This window comes from Pipistrellus kuhlii, unplaced genomic scaffold, assembly GCF_014108245.1.
Source record: "Pipistrellus kuhlii isolate mPipKuh1 unplaced genomic scaffold, mPipKuh1.p scaffold_m20_p_5, whole genome shotgun sequence".
NCBI classification, from domain to species: Eukaryota; Metazoa; Chordata; class Mammalia; order Chiroptera; family Vespertilionidae; genus Pipistrellus; species Pipistrellus kuhlii.
In genome coordinates, this window is record NW_023425551.1 from 82,237,954 (window position 1) to 82,261,785 (window position 23,832).

The following is a 23,832-nucleotide window of genomic DNA, read 5'->3' on the forward strand; positions in this document are numbered from 1 at the left end:
GCAGGAAGGGAGGAGTGCACGAAGGAGACAGAGGACGCCAGGGCACAGGAGAGAGCGCCATCTGATGTCAGAAGCGTAGGCAGGAGGCCCGGCCAGCAGTGTCAAATGTTGCGGACTGGGAAGAGTCCACGTGACTCAGCAACACAAAACTACTCGTGGTAATTCCATTGTGGAGGCTTCAGGATTAAATGGCAAGTATGAGAGGGGAGAGATGGTGGCCATGGCTTGTTCAGCAGATTTGCCAGGGAGAAAAGGAAGGGAGAGTTGGGTGTCAAAGCTGGATATTGGGCCAAAACCGGTTTGGCTCAGGGGATAGAGCGTCAGCCTGTGGATTCTGGTCAAGGACATGTACCTTGGTTGTGGGCACATCCCCAGTAGGGGCCATGCAAGAGGCAGCTGGTTGATGAGTCTCTCTCATCGATGTTTCTAACTATCTCTCCCTTCCTCTCTGTAAAAAATCAATAAAATATATTTTAAAAAAGAGATGGGAGTTTTTTCTTAAAAAAAAAAACAAAAAACGCTGGACATTGGGAACTGCTCTGTGTTTCGAATACAGTGGTTTCCAAACCCTGCCCCAACCCTGACACCACCCCCCCCCGGCCGCCCTGCCCAGCATTGCTCACACATCCCAGAGGTCATGGGCTTGGTTTTGTTTGGGGCTGTTACTGCTGTCATCTGCTTTTCTAAAGGGAATAGGAACTTTGAAAGTCTCAGAAACATAGATGGGCCATGTTCACATGGATTAATTTCTAAGATTACTTAATTGCCACATTAGTTCTTTCTCCCCGCGTCTTCCCCCACCCCTTCTGCCTTTCTCCTTTCTTCTCCAGCGAACTTGCAGCTCTACACTGACAGCTTCTGCCTCGCCTCCCACTTCTCAGCCCACTGCCATCTGGAGCGCTCCCACCACACGGTGACATTGCTCTCCCTAAATTCATCGACCAGCTCGTACTCCAACGGAGGACACTTTCCAGGCCCTCTGAGAAGCTCTTGGCAATGCTGGCCTTGCCCTGCTCCCTGGGACGCCTGTTTCTCTTCATCAGAGTCTTCCTTGTTCTCATTCCGGAATGCTCCTGCTGCTGCCAGGTTCTTACAAGCTCTTTCATTTCTGTGCCCTGGTTAGCAGGTCCCGAGGGCACCTGGCGCCCCCCTGCAGGTGCTCTGGGCTGCTCCCTGTCTGCAGGGCATGTGCTTCCAGCCTCCTGGCCAGTTGGCTCCCACTGGAGAGCTCGGCAGGCAGGAGAAGCCAGGAAGCTCCTGCTTTGTCTCTCAGAGGCAGGAGCAGGTAGTGACAGCAGCAGCAAGAACAGGCGAGTGTGGACTGGAGCCTGCTGGGCAGAGGAAGCACCCTCTCGGTGAGCCAGCCTTGCTGGCGATGACAGCGCTTCGGTAGATCCAGAGCCGACTATGACTGGGTGTCCCCCGGGCAACAGAGGTGCAGACACGGTTCCAGCTCCGGCCCAGCGGCGTCTGACAAGTATTTGAACATTTGTTCAGCCCCCCAGCCCCTCTCTGTTTCCCTTTTGCACTTCTTGCCTTTGCTGCAGATTCTCGATAGTAAACCCCCGCCGGGAATACCTAGCGTGGCTATGTGCTCCCGATGGACCCCAGATCTTGGCTGGCGTGAGGCTTGGGGTTGGAGCTTGTGCAGACGTGTCCTGTGCCTCTCCCCGCCCCTCACTGCACAGTTCACTGGGTGATCTCGTCCACCACCTCTGCTCCAACCCGCACGCTTCTCAAATGAAGGCCCTTCAGCCCAGAGCTGACATCCACATCCACAAACCTCACTCCACGGGCATCTCAAAGTCAACACGTGCAAAGCGAAATTCATTCTCCTCTTCATCAAACCTGCGTTTATGGCATTTTTTTCTACCTCAAACCTGTCCATTGTGACTCACCCCACCACCCAGTCAGAAAGCTGGGTGTTATCCTGACGCCATCTAACCTTCCCTCGGCTAATCAGTAGCCAAGGTCTTTAGCTTCTGCTTCCTAATTATCACAATACTAGTGACCCGGTGCACAAAATTTGTGCACATTAAAAGGGGATTAATTAGAGAAAATAATTTTATATTGCTATTTGCTCTTTCTCTATGATAGAAATGTCAGAGATGAAAGAAAATTAGTAAAATGTATATGAAAACCTTTCTCCTGTCAGAGTCTGGGGCTCCCCAGGGGACCCAGAGTCAAGTTCCCACCCACCCACATGCACTTCAGAATCGTGTGAGACCAGACTTGCCTCCCCCCCCCCCCCCCACACACACACACATTGGGCTAGATCCAGACCCGGCCAGTCCCACGCTTGTCAAGCCCTGCTGGGAGGAGCTGTAGCCTCGGGTCCCCTGACCCAGCGCCAGGATGGGGTGTGTGGCCTGAGGTCCCCCAGCCCAGACTGGGGCAGAGGGCATGCCTTGAGGTCCTCCATCAAGCCCTGCCAGTGAGGGATATGGCCTGAGATCCCCTGTCAAGCCCCACCGAGTGGGGGGCACAGCCTGAGATCCCCTGTCAAGCCCTGATAAGTGGGGGTATGGCCTAAGTTCTCCTGACCCAGCACTGGAGGTGCACCTTGAGGTCCCCCTTCAAGCCCCACTGGGTGGGGGGCATAGCCTGAGGTCTCCTGTCAAGCCCAACCAGGCAGGGGGTGCAGCCTCAGGTGCCCTGGCCCTGTGCTGGGGTAGGGGGTGCAGCCTGAGGTCCTATGTCAAGCCTCACTGGGGTGCAGCCTCAGGTCCCCTGGCCTGGTGCTGGGGTGGAGGGTGCGGTCTCAGGTCCCAGGACTGGAAATGCACATTGAGGTCTCCTGTCAAGCCCCACGGGGGTGGGGGAGGGAGTAGCCTCAGGTCCCTGCTGATTGCTCATTAAGGCTACTTATGGGAACTTGGCCTCAGCTGTGGGTGCAGCCATCTTTGTGATGGAGTGGTGGTCAATTTGCATATCTCCTCTTTATTATATAGGATTCGATTCCCCTATCTCCACCCCTCATACTTAACTCAGGTTCTGAACGTTTGTCACCTGGATCGCTGCTATGTTGCCACAAGAGGGCGGAGTGTGTGCCACTTTTTATTTTGATCTCATACACTACACACTCGTGGCCAGCAGTTCTGCCTCAATTCTGTCTAAGCTCCAGTCCTTGTTGGCAATAGCGGGACAGCTCTTTGTGAAGGTGGAAATGATGGTGCACGCGTCAGTTTTACTGTCTCATCATCTGCCGAGCAGAAGCTGGGCCCTCCTTGTGGCATAATCGGGCTCTGTGATCTGTTCTTGCCCACGTTTCCAGCTCCACGTGAACACGCCTCAGCCTGCATGACCGGACAGGGACTCGTGAGCAGGGTCCACACACCCACCCCAGCTTCACGGGGCGGCACGGGAAGGAGCTCTGGGCCTCTGACTTCACACGCGTGCCCACCCCTTGCCCTGGAACGCTCTTCTCTTCACTCACGTCCTGTTGTCAAACCGTTTTTCTTCATGAGTCTTAGAAGCCGTCCCAAGGTGTCTCACCTGTTCCTTCACCTTCATACAATGACTACTTCCAGAACCACGGGGCACGTTTTAATTAAACACGTTACAGTGTTGGGTGTGTATTCATTGGCCTTCTCCCCCCACTAGACTTTAAGCCCTTTGAAAGCAGGAACACGTCTTACTCGCCCTTGTATTTTCTGGCTCCAGAACGCACCGGAGCTAGTGATGGGAGGGGAGCGCGGAGGGCCAGGGGTTTGCTGCGGGAAGAGGAGCTTCATCCCGGGGCGCTGGCTGGGTGAGACTCCTGGCTGAGGCTGAGCAGGCGCGGAGGGGCCCCCACCAGGAGGCAGGCTTCCCTGCTCACTTACCCCGCCCAGTCACACCCCGCTCTGGCTCTGGCCTGGGAAGCCCTCTTCCGGAGGTTGCTGGCTCCAGGCCTCTCTCCCCGGCGACTGGTGATGTTAGAGCTTTCCCTCCTGTGATTGGTTAGCCAAAGGGGCAGGGACCCTTTTGGATGTGAGCTGGCGGAACAGGGTCTGCGAGGGAGTTGGGCAGCTGGTGGCAGCTCCCTGCCTGCAGTGTGGGTGAAGGATGGGTCCTGAGCAGGACCCCGGCCCTGGACCTGCGCTGCTGCAGCTGCTGCACCTCCTGTGGCTGCTGCCCCACTCCGGGGCCGCCCCTCCAGGTAGGACAGCCCCTCCCCTTGGCTTCAGTGCCCACCCAGAGCCCTGGAGGAGAGCCGCGCTCTGTAAATGCTGGAAGGACTGCCGGGTAGTGGAGACCAGCAGAACTGGGACAAAGCTACAAGGGCTGGGTGGCAAACTGCCAGGGGTACTATTACATTTCATGTAAGAGCCTCTGAAGCAGAGATTATTATATCCATTTTCCAGATGACGAAAGTGAGGCTCGGAGTTTGAGTAACTCCTGCAAGTTCACAGTGGGAGGTGGTAGCGAAGCAAATGCTATTTCCATGGCTCCACGCAAGAGCCACCACACTGGGCCATCAGCTCACCTTGCAATTCTGGAAAAGTTTTTCTTGATTTCCCTCTCTGGAAAGGATGGGGCAGGATGGAAGAATAATCTGGAAGACCCCTCTTACTCAAAATGCCTGGGGGGGTTCTGCCAGAAGTTTCACAGACAAGGGCTTCTTTCTTGCAGGTCTGAGGTCACTTCCCTGGTCTTGTTGTTGCAAAGGTTGGAGGTGGAGTGAGGGGAAGCGTTTTTGGGGGCTGGTGAATTAGACAAAGGTCTCCCTGGTGCGGATGCAGCTGCCTGCTGGGCGTGTGCTGGGTTTCAGCCGCCAGTAGTGCACGCACCGTCCCCATTGGGACCCTTTAGACAGCAGCCGTTACCTCCAGGCCTCGGACAGTTGGCCTTCTGACGACAGAGGCAGTTGGGAGAGATCCCAGCCATTTCTTTTCCACCCCCCGGGGTGGGTGAGCCCAGATAAGAGACACTGGAGGGGTCCCCCCAGCTCCGGTGCCCAGGCTGACCCGCCCTGCCTGTCTTCCCGCAGCAGCTGCAGGGTGGCGGGCCGGCCTGCAGAACCACACGTTCCAGCACACGGTGTACTGCCAGGACTGGAGCCCGGGCGTGGGGCTCTCCGAGACCTACGACGAGGACCAGCTCTTCTCCTTCGACTTTTCCCAGAACACCCGCGTGCCTCGCCTGCCCGAATTTGCTGACTGGGCGCAACAGACTAGAGATAACCCCACCATTTCCTTTGACAAAGGGTTATGCCAAACCTTGGTCCAGGAAGTAGGCCCACAGCTTGAAGGGAAGATCCCGGTGTCTAGAGGTCAGGGTTTTTTGGGGGTGGGTGGGTGCTGCATTCGGAACCTCATTAATCCATACCCAGAATTGTTCCCTCACACCAGCCCCCACCTTTGGGGCTCTGGGGCTCCCCCGGCCCTTGGGTTTTCTACCAGCCACGGGCTGCACCGGTCTCTGTGGGGTCAGGAGACAGGGGCCTAGGTTGGGGCGTCCCAGGGTGTGCCAGATTGAAGTCAGCGGGAGCAGGGGGCCAGGGGACGTGGGCGCTGGGATGTGCTCAGCAGGATAGACGGAGGGGCCCTGCTGGCGTTCCCTGAGGAGCAGCTGAGGTCGGAGGCCACGGGGGGCTGGACAGGAGGAGCTGCGGGAAGCAGGGCGGCCGCAGTGGCCGGGCCTGGCTGTGCCTCTGCCTCTGCCTCTGGGTCCAGTTCTGCTTCATGCCTAGGAGACCTCAGAGCCCAGCGCCCCGGGACCCCCTAAAGCCCGCCCCTCCGTGTGCCACGCCCCCTCCAAACACTGGGCTCCCTGAAGAGTCCCCTCTGTCCCCCCGCCCGCCCTCCAGGGTTTCCTGTGGTCGAGGTGTTCACGCTGCAGCCCCTGGAGTTCGGCAAGCCCAACACGCTGGTCTGCTTTGTCAGCAACCTCTTCCCCCCCTCGCTGGCGGTGGCCTGGCAGCATCACCTGGCCCCCCTGGAGGGCGCCGGGCCCACCTTCGTCTCAGCCCTGGATGGGCTCACCTTCCAGGCCTTCTCCTACCTAAACGTCACGCCGGCGCCCTCCGACATCTTCTCCTGCATCGTCACCCACGAGATTGACGGCTACACAGCGATTGCCTACTGGGGTGAGAGCCTCCTCCCCGCCTGCCTCCGGGGGCAGAAGGGGCAGACCCCGAGCCTTCTTCTCCGCTCGGGCCTTGTTTAGTCCGGTCTCCCCCTTTCACGCCTCAGTTTCTCCCTCGCCAGCCCAGACACCGCATAGTCCCCAGGGTGGGGGCACCCTAACCAGGTCTGGGACCCACCTGCTCCCCTGTCTCCAGTGCCCCACAACGCGCTGCCCTCACACCTGCTCGAGAATGTGCTGTGCGGCATGGCCTTCGGCCTGGGCGTGCTGGGCATCCTCGTTGGCGTGGTCCTCATCATCCGCTTCCGGAGGCCGTGCTCCGGCGGTACGTCGGGGTGGGGGTGCCCGGATTCTTCTGGGCCTGAGGGGGACTGAGAGGGGACTGAGAGGGGCCCTCGGGCCCTTGGTGGTGAGGCTGGATCGGCTCCGTGGGCATCGCCTGCTTGGGGTCCGGGTTACACACAGGCTTGGGGGTCACAGGGATGGCTTTGAGGGCAGAGGGGTGATGGGAGCTGCAGGAAGGGTGGGGAGATGATGGGCAAGGAGAGATCAACTTCTGCCGGGCCTGCTGCCGGCTGAGGGGTGGAGGGGACCCCCCTGATGGCTTTCCCCATCCTTCTCTCCTCAGACTGACTTCCTGATCTGAGACTGACGCCTGACCCTGGCCATCCAGCAGAGCTGCTCCCCTTCCTCACGGGCTGCCCGGCCCCACTCCTCCTCAGAGCAGAAGGCCTGGGGCTGTGCCCGTGTGCCCGTGTGTCTGTGCATGTGTGTGCAGGTTTCTCAGCTGGGGCTGTGCTGCCCCGGCCTGCATCCCAGGGAGCCAGTGGCCGTTCTATCGTGACCACAATCGTTCCACTTCAAGGCAATAAATCTCGTTACTTTCTGTCGGTGTGGCTCCTTTTTTAACTCATGGTGTTCGTTTCTGGAATTCTCAACTTGAGTGAGTTGTCATGTCCAGTTCAATGTGCCTTAACCTGAACCTTGGCTGGGGGGGGGGGGGGGATTGGAAACCTCAGCTCCTAGTGGCCTCCGCCGGTCCCAGCACCATGCGATGCTCCCACCCCCGCCAGGTGTGCTGACGGTGAGGAGCGAGGGCAGAGCTGCTTCCTGGTCTGGGCGCACACAAGGCCGGGGTTTTGCCTGTGGGCGTCCTTGCGCTTCACTGCCTTCAGAAGTGCACACTCCCTTCCACCTTCACCGTCGCCCGGAAACAGGCTGCAGGAGCAGGAAAGTAAGCCTCAGACGCTACTCTTTTTCAAAAATCCTCACCTGAAGATACCTTTCCATTGATTTTTAGAAAGAGTGGGAGAGGGAAAGACGGAGAGAAACATTGATATGAGAGAAACACATCGATTGGTTGCCTCCTGCACGCGTCCTGACCAGGGCCCAGGCCAGGGAGGAGCGTGCAACCGAGGCACATGCCCTTGACCGGAATCAAACCCGGACCCCTTGGTCCACAGGCCAATGCTCTATCCTCTGAGCCAAACCCAGTGATGGTGATTTTTTTATTTTTATTTTTTTAGAGAGAGAGGAAGGAAGAGGTAGAGAGGGATAGAAACACCAATGATGAGAATTGATGAGGTCTGCATGCCCACTACTGGGGATCAACCCACAACCTGGGCATGCACCCTGACTGGAAACCAGGCTCCTGGTGCAACCAGCTGCGCCACTCCGGCCAGGCCAGACGCTGTTCTAACTGTCATGTCAGTTCTGTGAAAACAGTGCACGTAGGCTCCTGAAGTGACAGCTGAGCAGGCTGGAAGGGTCCAGAATTCACGTGTCCTTCCAACCAGTCTGTCCTCCCGGCTGGTCCAGGTAGAACTGAAAGTGCCGCCTGGGCCCATAGTAGGCCCTCGCTCGGGCCAGCACCACTCCTGGGGCAACTGCTTTGATGTGCTTTGCTTCTTGCCTTCTTCAGGGGTGATGACGAGAGTAGGGCTGATGGGATTGATGTGAAGCTTAACTACGTTACTGTCTGCCAGATGCTTAGGATGGTGTTTGGCAGGTGGAAAAGTTACTCAAAAACTTGGCAAAGATTCTCTCAGGGGTCGTAGCAGCATCAGTGACTTCTTTCTCTTTTCTGAGCCTACTTTGAACCTGTCTTCAAGTATTACATTTTCCCCTTTTGAGATGTTTTTCTTTTCACTTTACGTTCTACATCTGTCTTTCATTATCTACGCCTTCCTGATTTCTATTTCCCAACTTATGGGGAAATTCCAGCAGTCAAGCCTTGAAGCTGCTTTTGTTATGCTGTGTGACCTTAGACAAGCCACATACCCTCTCTGGGCCTCAAGTTCCTCAGTTGTAATATAATGGGCTTGGGTTAGCACTTTTTGATCAAATATTCTATTAGACCATCTCTCCCCCCTCCCCTTTTTTTTGGTCTGTTAGACCATTTCTTAAAATACTCAGTATTGGAGTCAGAAAAAAAAAGGGGGGTGGGGAGAAGCACTCAAGACCCTCTCTACTCTGGGTTCCGCTTCTAATAAAAAATATCACTGCTTTGGCAGTTTTCTCAGTGATTAGAGCATCGGCCCACAGATTGAGGGTCTGGGTTTGATTCTGGCCAGGGTCAAGAGCATGTACTTCGGTTGAAGGCTCAATCCCTGGCACCAGTCAGGGACTTCTTAAGATCATAAAAGCTTAAACCATAAGGTTTCTAAAAGCCAACATTAAATCTATTCAAGAGGGAATCTGTGCTAACTGATGAGCTGCAAATGGAAGAAGGCAATTGCAATATTTATACTGACATAAGATTATATTAAAAAATAAAAAAGATTACTACATAAAATACACTGAGTGGCCAGATTATTATGACCACCTGATGTTTGTAGGAATATTAGCCGTACACTGCATCATATGGGATATGGAAGCCGAAGGCCTGTTCGAACACCTTTGCTGTCTGAAGTTACCAAGATAAAACGTCTCCAATTCGCACAGGAACACAAGGATTGGACAGTCAAGCATTGGGAAAAAAGTCATGTGGTCCGATGAATCACATTTCCAGTTGCATCATGCAGATGGCAGAGTGAGAATTTCTCAGAAACAACATGAAAGCACACACCCCACATGCATGAGTACAACCCTTCAAGCTGGTGGGGACAGTGTTATGGTTTGAGGCATGTTTCCTGGCATGATTTGGGCCCTTTAATTCGTGTGGAACAACGTCTGAATAGCACAACATGCCTAAGTATCGTTGCTGATCAAGTCCATCCTGTCATGTTGATGGCGTATCCCAATGAGATGGCTTCTTCCAACAAGACGATACGCCATGCCACAGTGCTTGTATTGTGCAGGAGTGGCTTCAAGAACATGAGGGAGACTTTACCTTGCTTAGGTGGCCCCACAATCACCAGGTCTCAATCCAATTGAGCATTTGTGGGACGAAGGTAAAAGGCCATCAGGCAGCTGGTTCCACAGCCGTCAAACCTCACAGAACTGGACAGTGCTACTCATCAGGCATGGTGTCAGATTCCTTGAATCACCTTTCAACATCTCGTGGAGTCAATGCCAAGAAGAATCGCTGCAGCATTGAAGGCAAAAGGTGGCCCAACGAAGTATTTATGAGGTGGTCATACATATCTGGTCACTCAGTATATATTAGAAATCCTTACAAACTCACAAGAAAATGCAGTTTTTATCTTTTTAAAGTTTATTTTCATTGTTGAAAGTATTACAGATGTCCCTCTTTCCCCCCCCATTGACCCCTTCTAGCTCGCCCCCAACCCCATCCCAGGCCTTACCACCCCATTGTCTGTGTCCATGGGGTATGCATATATATGTGCACACAGGTCTTTGGTTGATCTCCCCCCCACCCCCCGCCTTTCCTCTGACATTCTGCAGTCTGTTCCATGCTTCTATGTCTCTGGATCCACTTCGTTCATCAGTTTATTTTGTTCATTAGATTCCAGTTATTACTGAGATCGTGTGATACTTGTCTTTCTCTGACTGGCTTATTTTACTTAGCACGATACTCTCCAAATCCCTCCATGCTGTCTCACAGGGTAAGAGATCCTTCTTTTTTACTGCTGCAGAGTATTCCATGCTGTAAATGTACCATCTACTACTGATGGGCACTTGGGCTGTTTCCAGATCTTAGCTATGGTAAATTGTGCTGCTATGAACATAGGGATGCATACATTCTTTCTGATTGATGTTTTAGGTTTCTTAAGATATATTCCTAGAAATGGGATCCCTGGGCCAAATGGCAGTTCCATATTTTATTTTTTGAGGAAACTCCATACTGTTCTCCACAGTGGCTGCACCAGTCTGCATTCCAACCAGTAGTGAGTGAGGGTTCTTTTCCTCCACATCCTTGCCAGCACTTGTCATTTGTTGATTTGTTGATGGTAGCCATTCTGACAGGTGTGAGGTGTTACCTCATTGCCATTTTAAGTTGCATCTCAGTGAGAATATCTTAAAAGATTTTTGAACAAATTTTAATACATGAAAATTTAAGAATATAGAAGTTATAAGGAAATAGTCAAATATTCAAACTACCTTTATTCAATTACCAACTCACAAAGTTAGTCACATTTTCTAATGTAATATATTAATGTAGACATATTGCTGTTTCTACTCTCACACTTTATAAAACAACTTTATTCTAATCCTTCTAGTGAATTTATTGAGATTATTTTAGGATGCTGTATCTTCTCTGAATAGCTGGGACAAAATGGCCTTAATTTGGAAAGAAAAACCCTAAGGACTTCTATACAAAGCTAGTTCCTCTTTTTCAGACGAGTGATTTTGAGTAAAAGCTCAGCCTTGCATCTGTCTGTCTGTGTATGAGAATCCCCGGGCTGGCATTGGTGTGATTGCTTTCTTCTCGTGTTGAGGTCTGTATTGATCTAGAATCTTTCTACTCAGTGTAAGGATACAACTTTTTTCCCCTCCAAATAATAACTTGATCTTTTTAATACCAATGACCAAATATTCCACTTATCTCCAAGGATTTTCACACCAGGTTCCCTATATGGATGGATTTGCCTATGGATAATTCAGTTACTTTGTCAGCATCATATTGTTTTAATTGCTGTAGCTTTTTTTTAAAATATATATTTTATTGATTTTTGTACAGAGTGGAAGGGAGAGAGATAGAGAGTTCGAAACATCAATGAGAGAGAGTCATCGATCAGCTGCCTCTTGCACACCCCCTACTGGGGATATGCCCGCAACCAAGGTACATGCCCTTGACCGGAATCGAACCCGGGGCCCTTCAGTCCCCAAGCCAACTCTCTATCCATTGAGCCAAACCGGTCCCGGCTAATTGCTGTAGCTTTTTAATATTCTCTTCTTTATCAAAATTGTCTAAGACACTCAAGGTCCTTGTTTTCATGGACATTTTGGAATCAACTTGTCAGTTTTTCCCCAAATTCTGCTATGCTTTTGTTGGGACATTTTGGTTATGTCATTTGGATATGGGGGAAATTGATTTTTTCATTATGTTAGAATGCCCCATCATGAAAATGACATGTCTCTTTACTTCTTTAGGTCTTCATTTATGTGATTTAATAAAGTTTTCCCTCATAAAATTCTACTTTTATGTTAATTTTTACATATATTATGGTTCTTATTAATATTAAAAAGGTTTGGCAATTTTCCATCATTTTAACTGATTATTAGAAGTACTAGAGGCCCAATGAACGAAGATTCATGCAAGAACGGGCCTTCCTTTCCCTGGCTGCTGACACTGCCTTCGCTGCCCAGAGGCCCAGAGCGGCTGGGCTGTGCGGGACACCTGCACCGTCACCATGCTATGACACAAGGTCCTGCCCCCCTGCAGCCGGCACCTGCATATGCAAATTAACAAAATATTTGTTTAATTAATTTGCATACTCACGCCTGATTGGCTGGTGGGTGTCATGAAGGTAAGGTCAATTTGCATCAAGATAGGATTTAGGCCCTAGCCAGTTTGGCTCAGTTGATAGAGCATTGGCCTGTGGACCAAAGAGTCCTGGGTTCAATTCTGATCAAGGGCATGTACCTTGGTTGCAGGCTCCTTCTTAGCCCAGGCCCTGGTTGTAAATCGTGCAGGAGGCAACCAATCGATGTGTTTCTATACACATTGATATTTCTGTCTGTCTTTCCCTCTCTCCTACTGTCCCTAAAAGTCAATGAAAAAACATCCTTGGGTGAGGATTAACAACAACAACAACAACAACAACAAAAACTAATAATAAAGTCAACTTAAAAAAAAAAGTATAGGATTTGGAATAATAAATCTGGAGTTCACGTTATGCTTCGTTACTTGGTACCTGGGTAAATCTGGGCAGCACTGCCCTTCCTCGCCTCCCTTCTCTCCTAGTTAAATGGAGATCACGCTGGGCAGGAGCTGTGGTGGCCAATCAGGCAGCATACCCCCTGGTAGTGCAAGCGATTTGGCTGCAGGATGGAAGGAAGACCAACTGGTTACAGCCACTGGGCCCCGGAGGTCAGGTCTGGAGCTAGAATCCCGGTGAGGAAATGTGTGTGTGTGGGGGGGTGCGTGCGGGCGAGGTTGGCGGCCTGGGAGCAGCGCAGCCCTGCAGAAGCGGGTGTGTGCAGTTTTGAGAAGACATGAAGGAAGTCACAGGGTGGTCTTGGGCGACTGCGTTCAGGATGCAGCTGATAGTGGTGGCGCAGCTCCTGAGTCCAGGACGCGGGGGCTGAGCTCAGCGCACCTGTGCTGGGGGAACCAGAGAACCGCGGGGGGCGCGGCGAAGGACGCGCCCAGAGAGGCCTATCCGCTCGGCCATCCTCTCGGGAACTGCGCGCCACCGCACCACCACCGCATCGGGACCCCCTCTGGGACCCAGCCGCAGCCGCAGCCGCACCCGCAGAGGCCGCCCCGCCGCCACGCCCGCGATGGCGTCCTCCCAGCCCGCGGGCCTGGGGCGCCGGCTCCCTCCCCCGGGAGGGGCGGAAGGGCGGGCGGAGGCCCCCCGCCCCGGGCTTCCCGCAGAGTTGGCGCGGGGCGCCTCGGACCGTCCACTCTGGCGCGGGGCGGGGCTCGCGGGGGCGGGGACGGGGCAGCGGCGGGAGGCCGGCTGTCCCCCTCCAGGCCTGCGCTGCCCGCACACAGTCCCCGGCAGCGGCCGCGGGGCCCTGGGGTGACTGGCGGGACAGCTGGTCTGGAACAACGAGCAGCGTCAGAGGGAGCACCTCTCCGCCGCGCGCAGTCACGGGGTTCCCATCCTTCAGGCTGCACCGCCGCAGCCTTCCCCGGAACAGAAGCGAAACCGCGGCTCCGCTGCCTCCCCTTTCACATCCCTCCGCGGCCACAGTAACAGAGTCTGGGCGCGGGTGCGGGTGCGGGCACTCCTCTGTCCACAGGAGCCCCAGGCCTAGTTCCTGCGGGGTTGGGCGCCTCCTACCCAGGGGGAGGGAGGATGCGAGGAGTGTGTGTGTGCGTGTGCGTGTGCATGTGCGTGCGTGCATGCGTGTGTGTGTGTGTGTGTGTGTGTGTGTGTGTGTGTGTGTCTGGGGAGTGTGTGTGTTTGGGGAGTGTGTGTGTGTCTGGGGAGTGTGTGTCGGGTGTGCATGCAGAATTCACCCAGTTTGGAGCTGTTGAAAGAGAAAGTGGAAGGGACTTTAGTTCTGAGAGCAGAAGGAATTCTGAGAACAGGAGGCCTGGCTGCATGCGGGGCACTTTCCTTTCTCCTTTCCCCAGTGAGGCCACCACCAGCTTGTGGGTCGTCTCAGTCCCAGGGGCAGCGAGTGCGTGTGCGTGTGCGTGTGCGTGTGCGTGCGCGTGTGTGTGTGTGCGCGCGTGTATGTGTGCACAAGCCTCTAGACTAGGGTGTGTATCTTTGGACCTGTTTCCAAAACTTAAAATGAGGACAATTAACAGGTCTTTGAGATTAAGCGAGGCAGCATGTAAAAGGCCCACCTATAGTATCTGTCACCACATAGAAGCTCAGCACGTTTGGACTCTCCACCCATTTCTGCCACTCCAACACATGGGTGCTCATCGGTGAGGTAGTCTCTAGATCACATGTGTCAAACACAAGGCCCGCGGGCCAAATCCGTCCCACCAGGCCTTGCAATGTGGCCCGCACCGCACTGTCATCACTGCACTCCGCTGCGTTTCCATCACAATGACAGTTTATGACTGTTCAGTAAACCATTCGGCCCGCGATTTAGGCTGGATTTTAGATTTTGGCCCCTTCTCTGATTGAGTTCGACACCCCTACTCTAGATCATTCTCATCACCGGCGCCGGGAAACACGGCACACCTCCGGTAAGCTCAGTTATACGGAACAAGGCTTTCTTTCTGACAGTCCTTCCCCTTTGTGTTACTTTTGGTGCATGCTTTTCCTCCCCCCATTTTTTTTCATAAAGATCAGAAATTTCTTGGGATGGAGGACAGACAAGTGTGGCAACAGCCCCCACCCCACCCCCGTCCTCTTTTGTCTAAACTCACTATTAAACCAAATCCAAGCACTTTCAGAGGCCCGGTGAGAACAGGCAGCCCTGGAGCCTGTTGGGGAGCTGAGAGAGACCAAGTTAAGGCTGTAAATTTGTGATGGAAAAAGCCACCAATGCTAGAACTCACAATGGGACAGGAGAATGAATTGACATTTACAATCTGTCTTTTCACCCTCGCTGGTTTGGCTCAGTGAATAGAGCCTCAGCCTGCGGACTGAAGGGTCCCGGATTTGATTCTGGTCAGGGGCACATGCCCAGGTTGCTCGATCCCCGGGGGGGGGGGGGGGGGTAGAGAAGGGCCCAGTGAGGGATGTACAGGAGGCAGGTAATCAATGATTCTCTCTCATCACTGATATTTCTATCTCTCTCCCTCTCCCAAATATATTTTTGTCTTTTCCAGGGTAATGGAAAGATATTTTATTCTCATGGATGGCAAAAATCAACATAGTTAAAATGGATATATTACCCGAAGCAATATACAGATTTAATGCAATCCCCATCAAAATACCAATGTCCTTCTTTAAAGAAACAGAATGAGAAACCACCAGTTTTGTATGGAACCACAAAAGATTCTGAATTGCTAAAGCAAATGTGAGAAAAAAGAACAAAGCTGGATGTGTCACACTGCCTGACTTCAGATTTTACTAAGAGCTACAATAATCAAAACAGTACGGTACTGGTAGAAAAACCTACACACAGAAGGACCAATGGAACAGAATCGAGAGCTCATATATAAAAGCACATATATATGGGCAAATAATTTTTGACAGAGGAACAAAAAGCACACAATGGAGAAAGCCTCTTCAATAGATGGTGCTGGGGAAATTGGAAAGCCACATGCAAATGAATGAATTACAGATTGTAATGAATGTACAAAATCTTACTCAAAATGGACCAAAGACATAAATATAAGACCTGAAACAGGAAATTACATAGAAGAAAACTTAGGTACTAAACTTATGGATGTTGGTCGTAGAGAACATTTTATGAATTTGATCCCAGAGGCAAAGGAAGTAAAGGCAAAAATAGATGAATGGGATTGTAACAAAACAAAAAGCTTCTGCACAGCAAAAGAAACTGACGACAAAACAAAAAGGCACCAACCGAATGGCAGATATTCGCCAACAACAGCTCCAACAAGGGGGTAATATCCAAAATATATAAGTAAGTCATACAACTCAACACCAAACAAACAAACAAACAACCCAATTAAAAAGTGGCCAGAGGACCTGAACAGACACTTCTCCCAAAGCATACGAATGGCCGATAGATACATTTCCACTAGCTATAGGGGAATGCAAATAAGAAGTATGAGACACCACCTCACACCCGTTAGAACGGCTACCATCCACAAGACTAGCAATGACAAGTGTTGGAGAGGCTGTGGAGAAAAGGGAGCCTCATTCTCTGCTGCTGGAAATGTAGACTGCTACAGCCACCATGGAAAGCAGTCTGGCGATTCCTCAAAGAACGAAGCATAGAATTACCATACGACCAGCAATCCCTCTTCTGGGTATCTACTTTAATAACTTGAAAATATTCATTTCCAAGGACATAAGCAACCCTAGTACATTATAGCATTATTCACAGTGGCCAAGATATAGAGACAACAAAATGCCCTTCGGTAGAGTATTGGATAAAGCAAAGGTGGTACATGTACACTATGGAACACTACTCAGCCACAAGAAAAGATGAAAGAGCATCATTTGCAATAACATAGATGGACATGAGAATATTATGGCAAGTGAAAGAAGTCAGTCAGTAAAAGCTAAGAACCATATGATTTCACTCACATGTGGGATAGAAAACAGACAGCAAACAGTATGGTGGTTACCAGAGAGAAGGAGGTGAGGGAGGGTAAAAGTTAAGGGGCCAAGTATAGTGATGGAGAATGATTGTATTTTGGGTGGCGGGCACACAGTGCAATGTCTTTATAGATTTTTGTATCATAGACATGCACACTTGAAACCTATATGATCCTATTAGCCAATGTCACCCCAATAAATTTAATTTAAAAATAAATTCTGTTTTTTCCCAGGGGAAGAAAAGTAGGGAGGATTTATCTTATTTTTCTCATGGCTTCATAATGCAGGGACTTGCCTTGGCTCAGGTGGGACCAGTGGGGGAAGCACACAGGGGAGTTTCGAGGTTGGGGCAGACAGGCGAGCTTGGGCACTGGCCCATCACCAGCATTTATCAAGGGGTTAAGCAGAGTTGGACTGCTGGCTGCCCTGAGGGGGCTCAGGGTGTAGGAGGTAGGGTTTCCTGCCCCAGGAAGCAGAAAGGAGGACATGAAACTCCACTGGCCGGACAAAGGAAGACGGGAGGCCCAGGGGGGTTTTCAGGCCAAGTCCCTGACCCTGGGGAGCCTCCTTTATTCTGCTGTCTTGTGTGAGGCCAGAGGGAACCCACGCTCTCCCGTGCCTCCTTCCTTCTCCGCATCCTGCCTCTGTCACCTGCCCCAGAAGGTCCCTTCCTTGTCCTCGGCCTGCTGGGTGACAGGGCAGACCCAGAGTTATGGAATATCTTCCCAACCTCCCTCCCTTTAAGGAACAAAATATGCTATCTAGTCGGTCTTTGGGGAGGACCTTGAGAGGAAACAGCTTAACCAGCTTAACCACCGACCCAGGGAAATCCACATGCAGACAGGATATTCCATTCCACAGTAAGAGCTAAGAGACCAGGAGTTGTTTAGAGCCCAGGGCAAGATGAGATTTACCTAGCAACTGATGACGCTACTCTGAGGCACACACCGATTTGTCTCTATGTTTGTCCCCCGGCTATCTAGCCAATCTGGCAACCCTTAGTTTGGGACACGACTTGGGTGAGCTGGTAGGAACAAGTTAGTATCTATCACTTATTTATTGGGGATCAAGGGGCACGGGCAATACCACATTCTGCTCAGGGTCTGGAGATCAACACCCAGGCTGGGGTTTCTGGGACTCAAGGACCCTGGAAGGGAATGCCCCGCGTCTCCGCAGGCAGACCATGAGCACACTCCTGGGGCTGCTGCTGGGCCTCGGCCTGGGCTGCACCGGAGCAGGTAAGGACATTCCTTCCTGGGACCCGCCTCTCTCTGCTCCCGTGCTATGCCTGGGCAGGGGGCTTGTTATTGGGTTTGGACGCATTGACTGGTTTGTCTCCCTGCTACATACTCCGATGGCACTTGCACTGCACCTTGGTAGGGGTTTTGCTAGTAACGAAGCTGTGGAATCATTTGTGTGATAGGACCTCGGGCTGGGATGGAGGCGAGGGCTGCACTCCCCGCTCCTCCCTCAGTGCCGGCAGAGCTTCCTGAATATGTACGGAGTGGCTGTTTAGTGACACATCCACTACAGAGCAAGGCTGACTCTTTCTCGTGACCCCTTCTCTCACTCAGTAATGGTCATTTTTAAACATGCAGATACTTTTGGGCCACTCCTGTCCCCATACTTGGTCTCACATAAGGAGGAAACAGGCTCTAAAAACATCCCTGCTGCTCCATCTCATCCCTTAGCTGGGGCTCCTGGGGACTCCAGTTCAAGGCTTGGTCAGTAGATGCTGCCCGAGGTGGGACCCATGTGTCTGGTCTCCGGGTGTCGCTGACCCTGGCTTCTGCCCCGCCCTCTCCTCTGGCTTCTGCAGGCGGCTTCGTGGCCCACGTGGAAAGCTCCTGTCTGCTGGACGATGATGGGAATCCACAGGATTTCTCTTACTGTATCTCCTTCAACAAGGATTTGCTGACCTGCTGGGATCCACAGGAGGGAGCAATGGTCCCTCTTGAATTCGGGATGTTGAATTCCTTGGCCACTCAACTCTCAGGTTTCCTCAACAACCAGGAAATCCTGCGCCAGCGCTTGTCTGTGGGGCTCCAGGAGTGTGCCAAACACACACAGCCCTTTTGGGGATCCCTGACCCAAAGGACGCGTAAGGAGAGAGGGGTGCGGAGGGGCTGTTAGGGAGCACAGCTGAGAGAGGGGAGGCCAGGGAGGAGCCTTGCAGGCAAGGGGTTTGGGATTTGGCCAGAAAGCGTGTGGACCTGGATGTAAAAAGGGGGAGGGTTGGCCCTAAAGCGAACACAGGTGGTGGGCGCGGGTGGAGGAGGCACAGGGAGGGAGAGATGCCTGAGCCCGCATGCAGCTGTGGAGGGAACAGCCGCTGCTTTCCTCCTAGGCAGGCATCTCTGGGCAGGTCCCAGCTTCGCTGGGCGGGCGTGTCAGCATAGCCAGGATGGCTTCCCTACGTGTACCCCTTTCTGTCCCAGGATCTGAGCTTACAGGGCTGGGGTGGCCCTGGGCAGGGAGCTGAGGGAAGCCTCGGTTGGGGTGTGCTCTCTGCACAGAATGACTCAGAGCGGTCTAAGGAGACTTGGTCTCCAAGGGCAGAGGACTGTGTCCTGAGGTGTGGTCTCTGGCCCACCTTTCTCGGAATGGCCGGGGGAAGATGCTCCTGAAAAGTGCCAGCCCTTGCGAGCCCCTCAGACTCATGGAATGACAACCCCTGGGGATTCCCCGAGGGGATCTGCATGTTACCACGACTTCTGGGATTTTGTTTGAAAAGCACCAAGATAGAGGCAAGCAGTAAACTAGTAAAAACGTGCACACTAACAACAGCATTAATTTGAACTACATTTATCCAAATTGAAGAGAGTCCTGAGCTGGGCTTGTTTCCTTAAATTATCTGAGGAAAAGGGCTTTATTTAGCAAATTAATTTGTTTATTCTTAAAAAAATTTATTTTTTATTTTTTATTTTTTTAATTGATTTTTAACAGAGAGGAAGAGAGAGAGATAGAGAGCTAGAAACGTCGATGAGAGAGAAACATCGAACAGCTGCCTCTTGCACACCCCCTACCAGGGATGTGCCCGCAACCAATGTACATGTCCTTGACCAGAATCGAACCTGGGACCTTTCAGTCCGCAGACTGACGCTCTACTACTGAGCCAAACTGGCTTTGGCAGCAAATTAATTTGTTGAATGAGGTTTGAGGACATAGTCTTTTTCTACCTCACATAAGCCCTAATTGATGACGCGGGACCACTGTCAGCTTATGCTTCTGAGATAAATATAGGGCACCCGAAACAGCTTGCAGTTCAGACCCGGCTCATGCTTTTGTGATCCAACATGATTTTGGAGAAGAAAAAACGGGAGGGGCAGTGAAGGAATGGGAGGAAATAAAGAGCAAAGCAGGAGTAAATCTTAATTCCTTATTTCAAAGGGATGTGTGGTGGCCTGGGTGGGCGTGGGGAGGGCGGTTTGGCAAACTCCATGAAGAATTAAAGAAGGAAAAACCAAACCAAACCAAACCAAACCAAACCAAACCAAACCAAACCCAAACAAACATAAAAAAAAAAAAAGAATGCAAGAAGGAAGGAGCCAGGTCGGAGAAAAGGCTCTGCCTCTTTCCTGACCCCGTTTCCTCCGTGCAGGGCCGCCGTCTGTGCAGGTAGCCAAAGCCACACCTTTCAACACCCGGGAGCCCGTGATGCTGGCCTGCTACGTGTGGGGCTTCTACCCGGCCCACGTGACTGTCACCTGGATGAAGAACGGGCAGCTTGTCTCCCCTCACGGCAGCGCCCATAAGATTGTCCAGCCCAATGGAGACTGGACCTACCAGACCGTCTCCCATTTAGCCACAGCGCCCTCTTTCGGGGACACCTACACCTGTGTGGTGGAACACTTTGGGACTCCTGAGCTCACCCTTCAGGACTGGAGTGAGTGCATGGTAGGGGATGGTGGGTGGGGGGGAGGTGGAAGTAGGGTTAAAGCAGAGAGCTATTGCATGTGGTGGTTGGGAGTGAACACCAATATTTCCGCAGAGGGAGTGGGATGTGGAGAGGCCCACGGTGTATGGGAGAGAGGGAGATGGAGAATGGGAAGTGGGTCTGGAGGGGCTAGGGAGGACTTGTGACTGGAGGTGGGGCAATGGGTACAGGAACGGAGAGCCAGTTATTGTTGCCATTGTGATGGTTGTGTGGTTGATGTCATGTGCTTGTCTGAGGTGGGTGGGGAACAGGGCTGCCCTGAAAAGAGGATGTAGATTTCAGAGCCAAAAATTGCGATGCAATATTCTAGGGTCCTTAGGTTTCCACTGTTCTGCTGTCGGGTCAGGAATGGGAATTGGGGGAGAAGAGGAGGCTGCAGAAGAAAGGGGGCTGTCTTCTGGCCCCGGGTGGTGCTGGGCTCGGGCTGCTCTATCCAGAGGGAAAGCTGTGGCTGGTGGGTGCCTGGGTGTGCATGCTGGGGGCTAAAGAACAAGGAACCAGTCATGATTGCTCAAACCCCGAGATTGGAGTTAGTGAAAGGAACTGGGAGAAGTTGCACACAGATGTGGGGATCCTGGGGAAAGAGAAGAGGAAGAAATGAGGAAGAGGAAGTGTGTAGAAAGGGCCGGGGAGCAGGGTGCCACACTGGCTGCTGGGAGCAGATGTCTCCCGGTGGGAAGCGTGTGTCTTGTTGGGCAGCCGAGAAGGGCATGAGGAGCAGAGTGGAACCCACAGGCTCACCTGAGCTCTCCTGGGCGTCTCCTGCACAGCCTGCCTCCCAAGATCCCTCTGCTGGTGGAGGGTCATAAACATGGGACAGGAGTCAGGTGGGACAGGACCTAGCGTAGCATCAGCTCTAGGCTGTGAATGGGCTGGAGACAGGTTCTGGAAGAACACACGGGAAATCCGGATGTGGCCAGGAGACACGTGACTTGTGGAATAGAACCACTGGAAGTTAGGAAAGGTGTAAAGACATTTAAATAGGAAAAACTCAGAGCGAGTAAGGGAGCAGATGTTGTCGCCATGGGTCACTGGGAAGGGGAGTGAGGAACCCTTTCTTCTTTGGTGAGGGTGCCCCTGGGGTGAAGGAAGAGAGGCCCCACCATATTTGAGAGGAGCTGGAAGCCAGGGCGCTAACTCTAGGGGTCCCCTAGGAATATTCTAGAAATAGTCACAGGCTGGGAGTTTTGAGGAGTGAGGTGGTGTGAGCTAGACCTTTGAATCTGCTAGGTGGAGGTTGATATAAATAAAGTTGCTCCGGGGATATAAATAAAGTTGCAGTAGAGATTGGTTCTAGTAAGCTTCTGTTTTTGCAGCACCTGGACTGTCCCCGGAGCAGACAGTGAAGGTTTCTCTGTCTGTGGTGGTCCTGGTCCTGGGCCTCATCATCTTCTCCCTGGGTTTGCTCAGCTGGCGGAGAGCTGGCCCCACTGGTGGTGAGTGGCCTTCCTGAACTCCCAGTCCCCGCTCACTGCTGTCTGTGATTGGGTCTCCCATGGCTACGACATTTGCTATGAATCATGCCAGATACTTTAATCAAAAACACTTCCCTCTAATCAACTATTTTCCTCTCCTAGGCTATACTGTCCTTGCTGGGTCCACTTATCCAGAAGGTAACATCTGTGTTGGTGTGTTTGCCTTCGGGCCCTTTGGGAGGGGTGCAGTTTGAGGGGTCAGCGTTGGGTTCAGCTAGTGGTGCTTTCTGGAGGGGCGAGCTTCCACCGGATCAGGCCAAGAGCGTGAGTTAGCCACCACTCGGGATAAGGAGCTGCTTCCTGGCTGTGCCTACCTTCCTCTTCTACCCAGTGGAGTATCTACAGCAGTGGTTCTCAACCTGTGGGTCGAGACCCCTTTGGGGGTTGGATGACCCTGTCACAGGGGTCGCCTAAGACCATCGGAAAACACAGATATTTATGTTACGATTCATAACAGTAGCAAAAGTACAGTTATGAAGTAGCAACGAGAATAATTTTATGGTTGGGGGTCACCACAACATGAGGAGCTGTCTTAAAGGGCCACGGCATTAGGAAGGTTGAGAACCACTGGTCCACAGGGAAGAGGCTGCGGGTGGCTCCGGGGTTTTCAGTGTCCCTGTAATAAGGGGTCTGGCATGATGGTCCTAGAGACAAAGATTGGGGTCAGGTTGGTTTGAAGCCTGTTGTCTCCTTTCCATTTCTCCTGCAGGTCGGCACATTTCCTAAGAGGCGGGATCCTGCAGCTTCCACTCACACTCTTCGTGATGTCTGCACCCTCTCCTCAGACCTCTGAGTTCCCTGGAATCCCATGGATTCTCTGTCCAATTCTTAGAGTTTCCCAGTCTCCTCCCCATGTAACCCTTAGCAACCTGGAGGAGCTCATTTCTGGGAATATTCTGTAAATAAGTGATTGCCCAAGGCTGTGTTTCTGGGGTGAACATAACCTGGGGAAGGAGCCCAATGTTCCTCCTCGGGGCCCTGCTGAGACCCTCGGGCAGTGAGGCGCTGGTGACATTGCTGAGGAATAAATGCCGTGGAAGCATTGCTTGTCCCCGTCTTTTCCTGAGGCGCCGGGGAGGGCTATGGGCAGCGTTGGGGCAGGGGTTGATGCTCTCTTACTCAAGTGGAGGAGTTCTCCCATTTCTCCATCCCGAAAGACAGAATCTGGGGCAGTAATTGTAATTTATAAGGAGAAAGTGAGCTGTGGTGGGATGGGATGGACTCACGGAGCAGGGGAAGGGGTGCACATCCATCTTGCTTCCTCAAGGATCCGATGAGGGTGAGATGAGCTTATCCTTGTAAACCTATCTCACCCCGGCAGTGACTTCAGCTGTGACCAGTTCCTCAGCGTTCGGGGCCAGACTCTGTGTCAGGTGCTCCACATGCACCATTTCATTCCATCCCCATCACCACCCCGACAGACCCCATCACAACCCGACATCCTCATCACCGCCCAACATCCCCATCACAGCCCGACATCCCCATCACAACCCGACATCCTCATCACAACTTGACATCCCCATCACAGCCCGACATCCCCATCACAACCCCACATCCCCATCACAGCCCGACATCCCCATCACAGCCCGACATCCCCATCACAGCCCGACATCCCCATCACAGCCCAACATCCTCATCACAGCCCGACATCCGCATCACAACCTGACATTCCCATCACAGCCCAACATCCTCATCACAGCCTGACATCCTCATCACCACCACGACAGACCTCATCACAACCTGACATCCCCATCACAACCGACATCCCCATCACAACCCGACATCCCCATCACAACCCGACATCCTCATCACAGCCCGACATCCTCATCACAACCTGACATCCCCATCACAGCCCGACATCCTCATCACAGCCCGACATCCTCATCACCACCACGACAGACCTCATCACAACCTGACATCCCCATCACAACCGACATCCCCATCACAACCTGACATCCCCATCACAACCGACATCCCCATCACAACCGACAGGCCCTCAGTCCGGACCCAGGGGCGGGGCTTAGCCTCTGCCCTGAGTTCTGGGAGTCACTTCTTCTGTGCCCTGTACCCCTCAAATCAATAAGATTTATTTAAGGGGGAGAGAGAGAGAGGCATCGATCTGTTCCACCCATCC

The 23,832-nt window shown here is 52.5% G+C and overlaps 2 protein-coding genes across 3 annotated transcripts; both read left to right on the forward strand.

Annotated features, from left to right (window-relative positions):
* Positions 1 to 3,963: 3,963 nt before the first annotated feature.
* Positions 3,964 to 6,954, forward strand: LOC118705674 (HLA class II histocompatibility antigen, DM alpha chain). Its single transcript, XM_036414705.2, has 5 exons — positions 3,964 to 4,141; positions 4,973 to 5,254; positions 5,792 to 6,070; positions 6,266 to 6,394; positions 6,698 to 6,954. The coding sequence occupies exons 1-5, from the start codon at positions 4,048 to 4,050 to the stop codon at positions 6,700 to 6,702; spliced, it is 789 nt and encodes a 262-aa protein (XP_036270598.1). The 5' UTR covers positions 3,964 to 4,047; the 3' UTR covers positions 6,703 to 6,954.
* Positions 6,955 to 17,272: 10,318 nt separating this feature from the next.
* LOC118705673 (HLA class II histocompatibility antigen, DM beta chain) lies at positions 17,273 to 22,740 on the forward strand. Of its 2 annotated transcripts, none has more exons than XM_045572811.1 (6): positions 17,273 to 17,524; positions 18,106 to 18,387; positions 19,888 to 20,172; positions 21,540 to 21,659; positions 21,801 to 21,836; positions 22,408 to 22,740. In XM_045572811.1, the coding sequence occupies exons 1-6, from the start codon at positions 17,470 to 17,472 to the stop codon at positions 22,422 to 22,424; spliced, it is 795 nt and encodes a 264-aa protein (XP_045428767.1). In that variant the 5' UTR covers positions 17,273 to 17,469; the 3' UTR covers positions 22,425 to 22,740. The 2 variants fall into 2 exon arrangements, with proteins under 2 accessions (XP_045428767.1, XP_036270597.1); XM_036414704.2 differs by having other exon boundaries at positions 21,540 to 21,656.
* Positions 22,741 to 23,832: the final 1,092 nt, after the last annotated feature.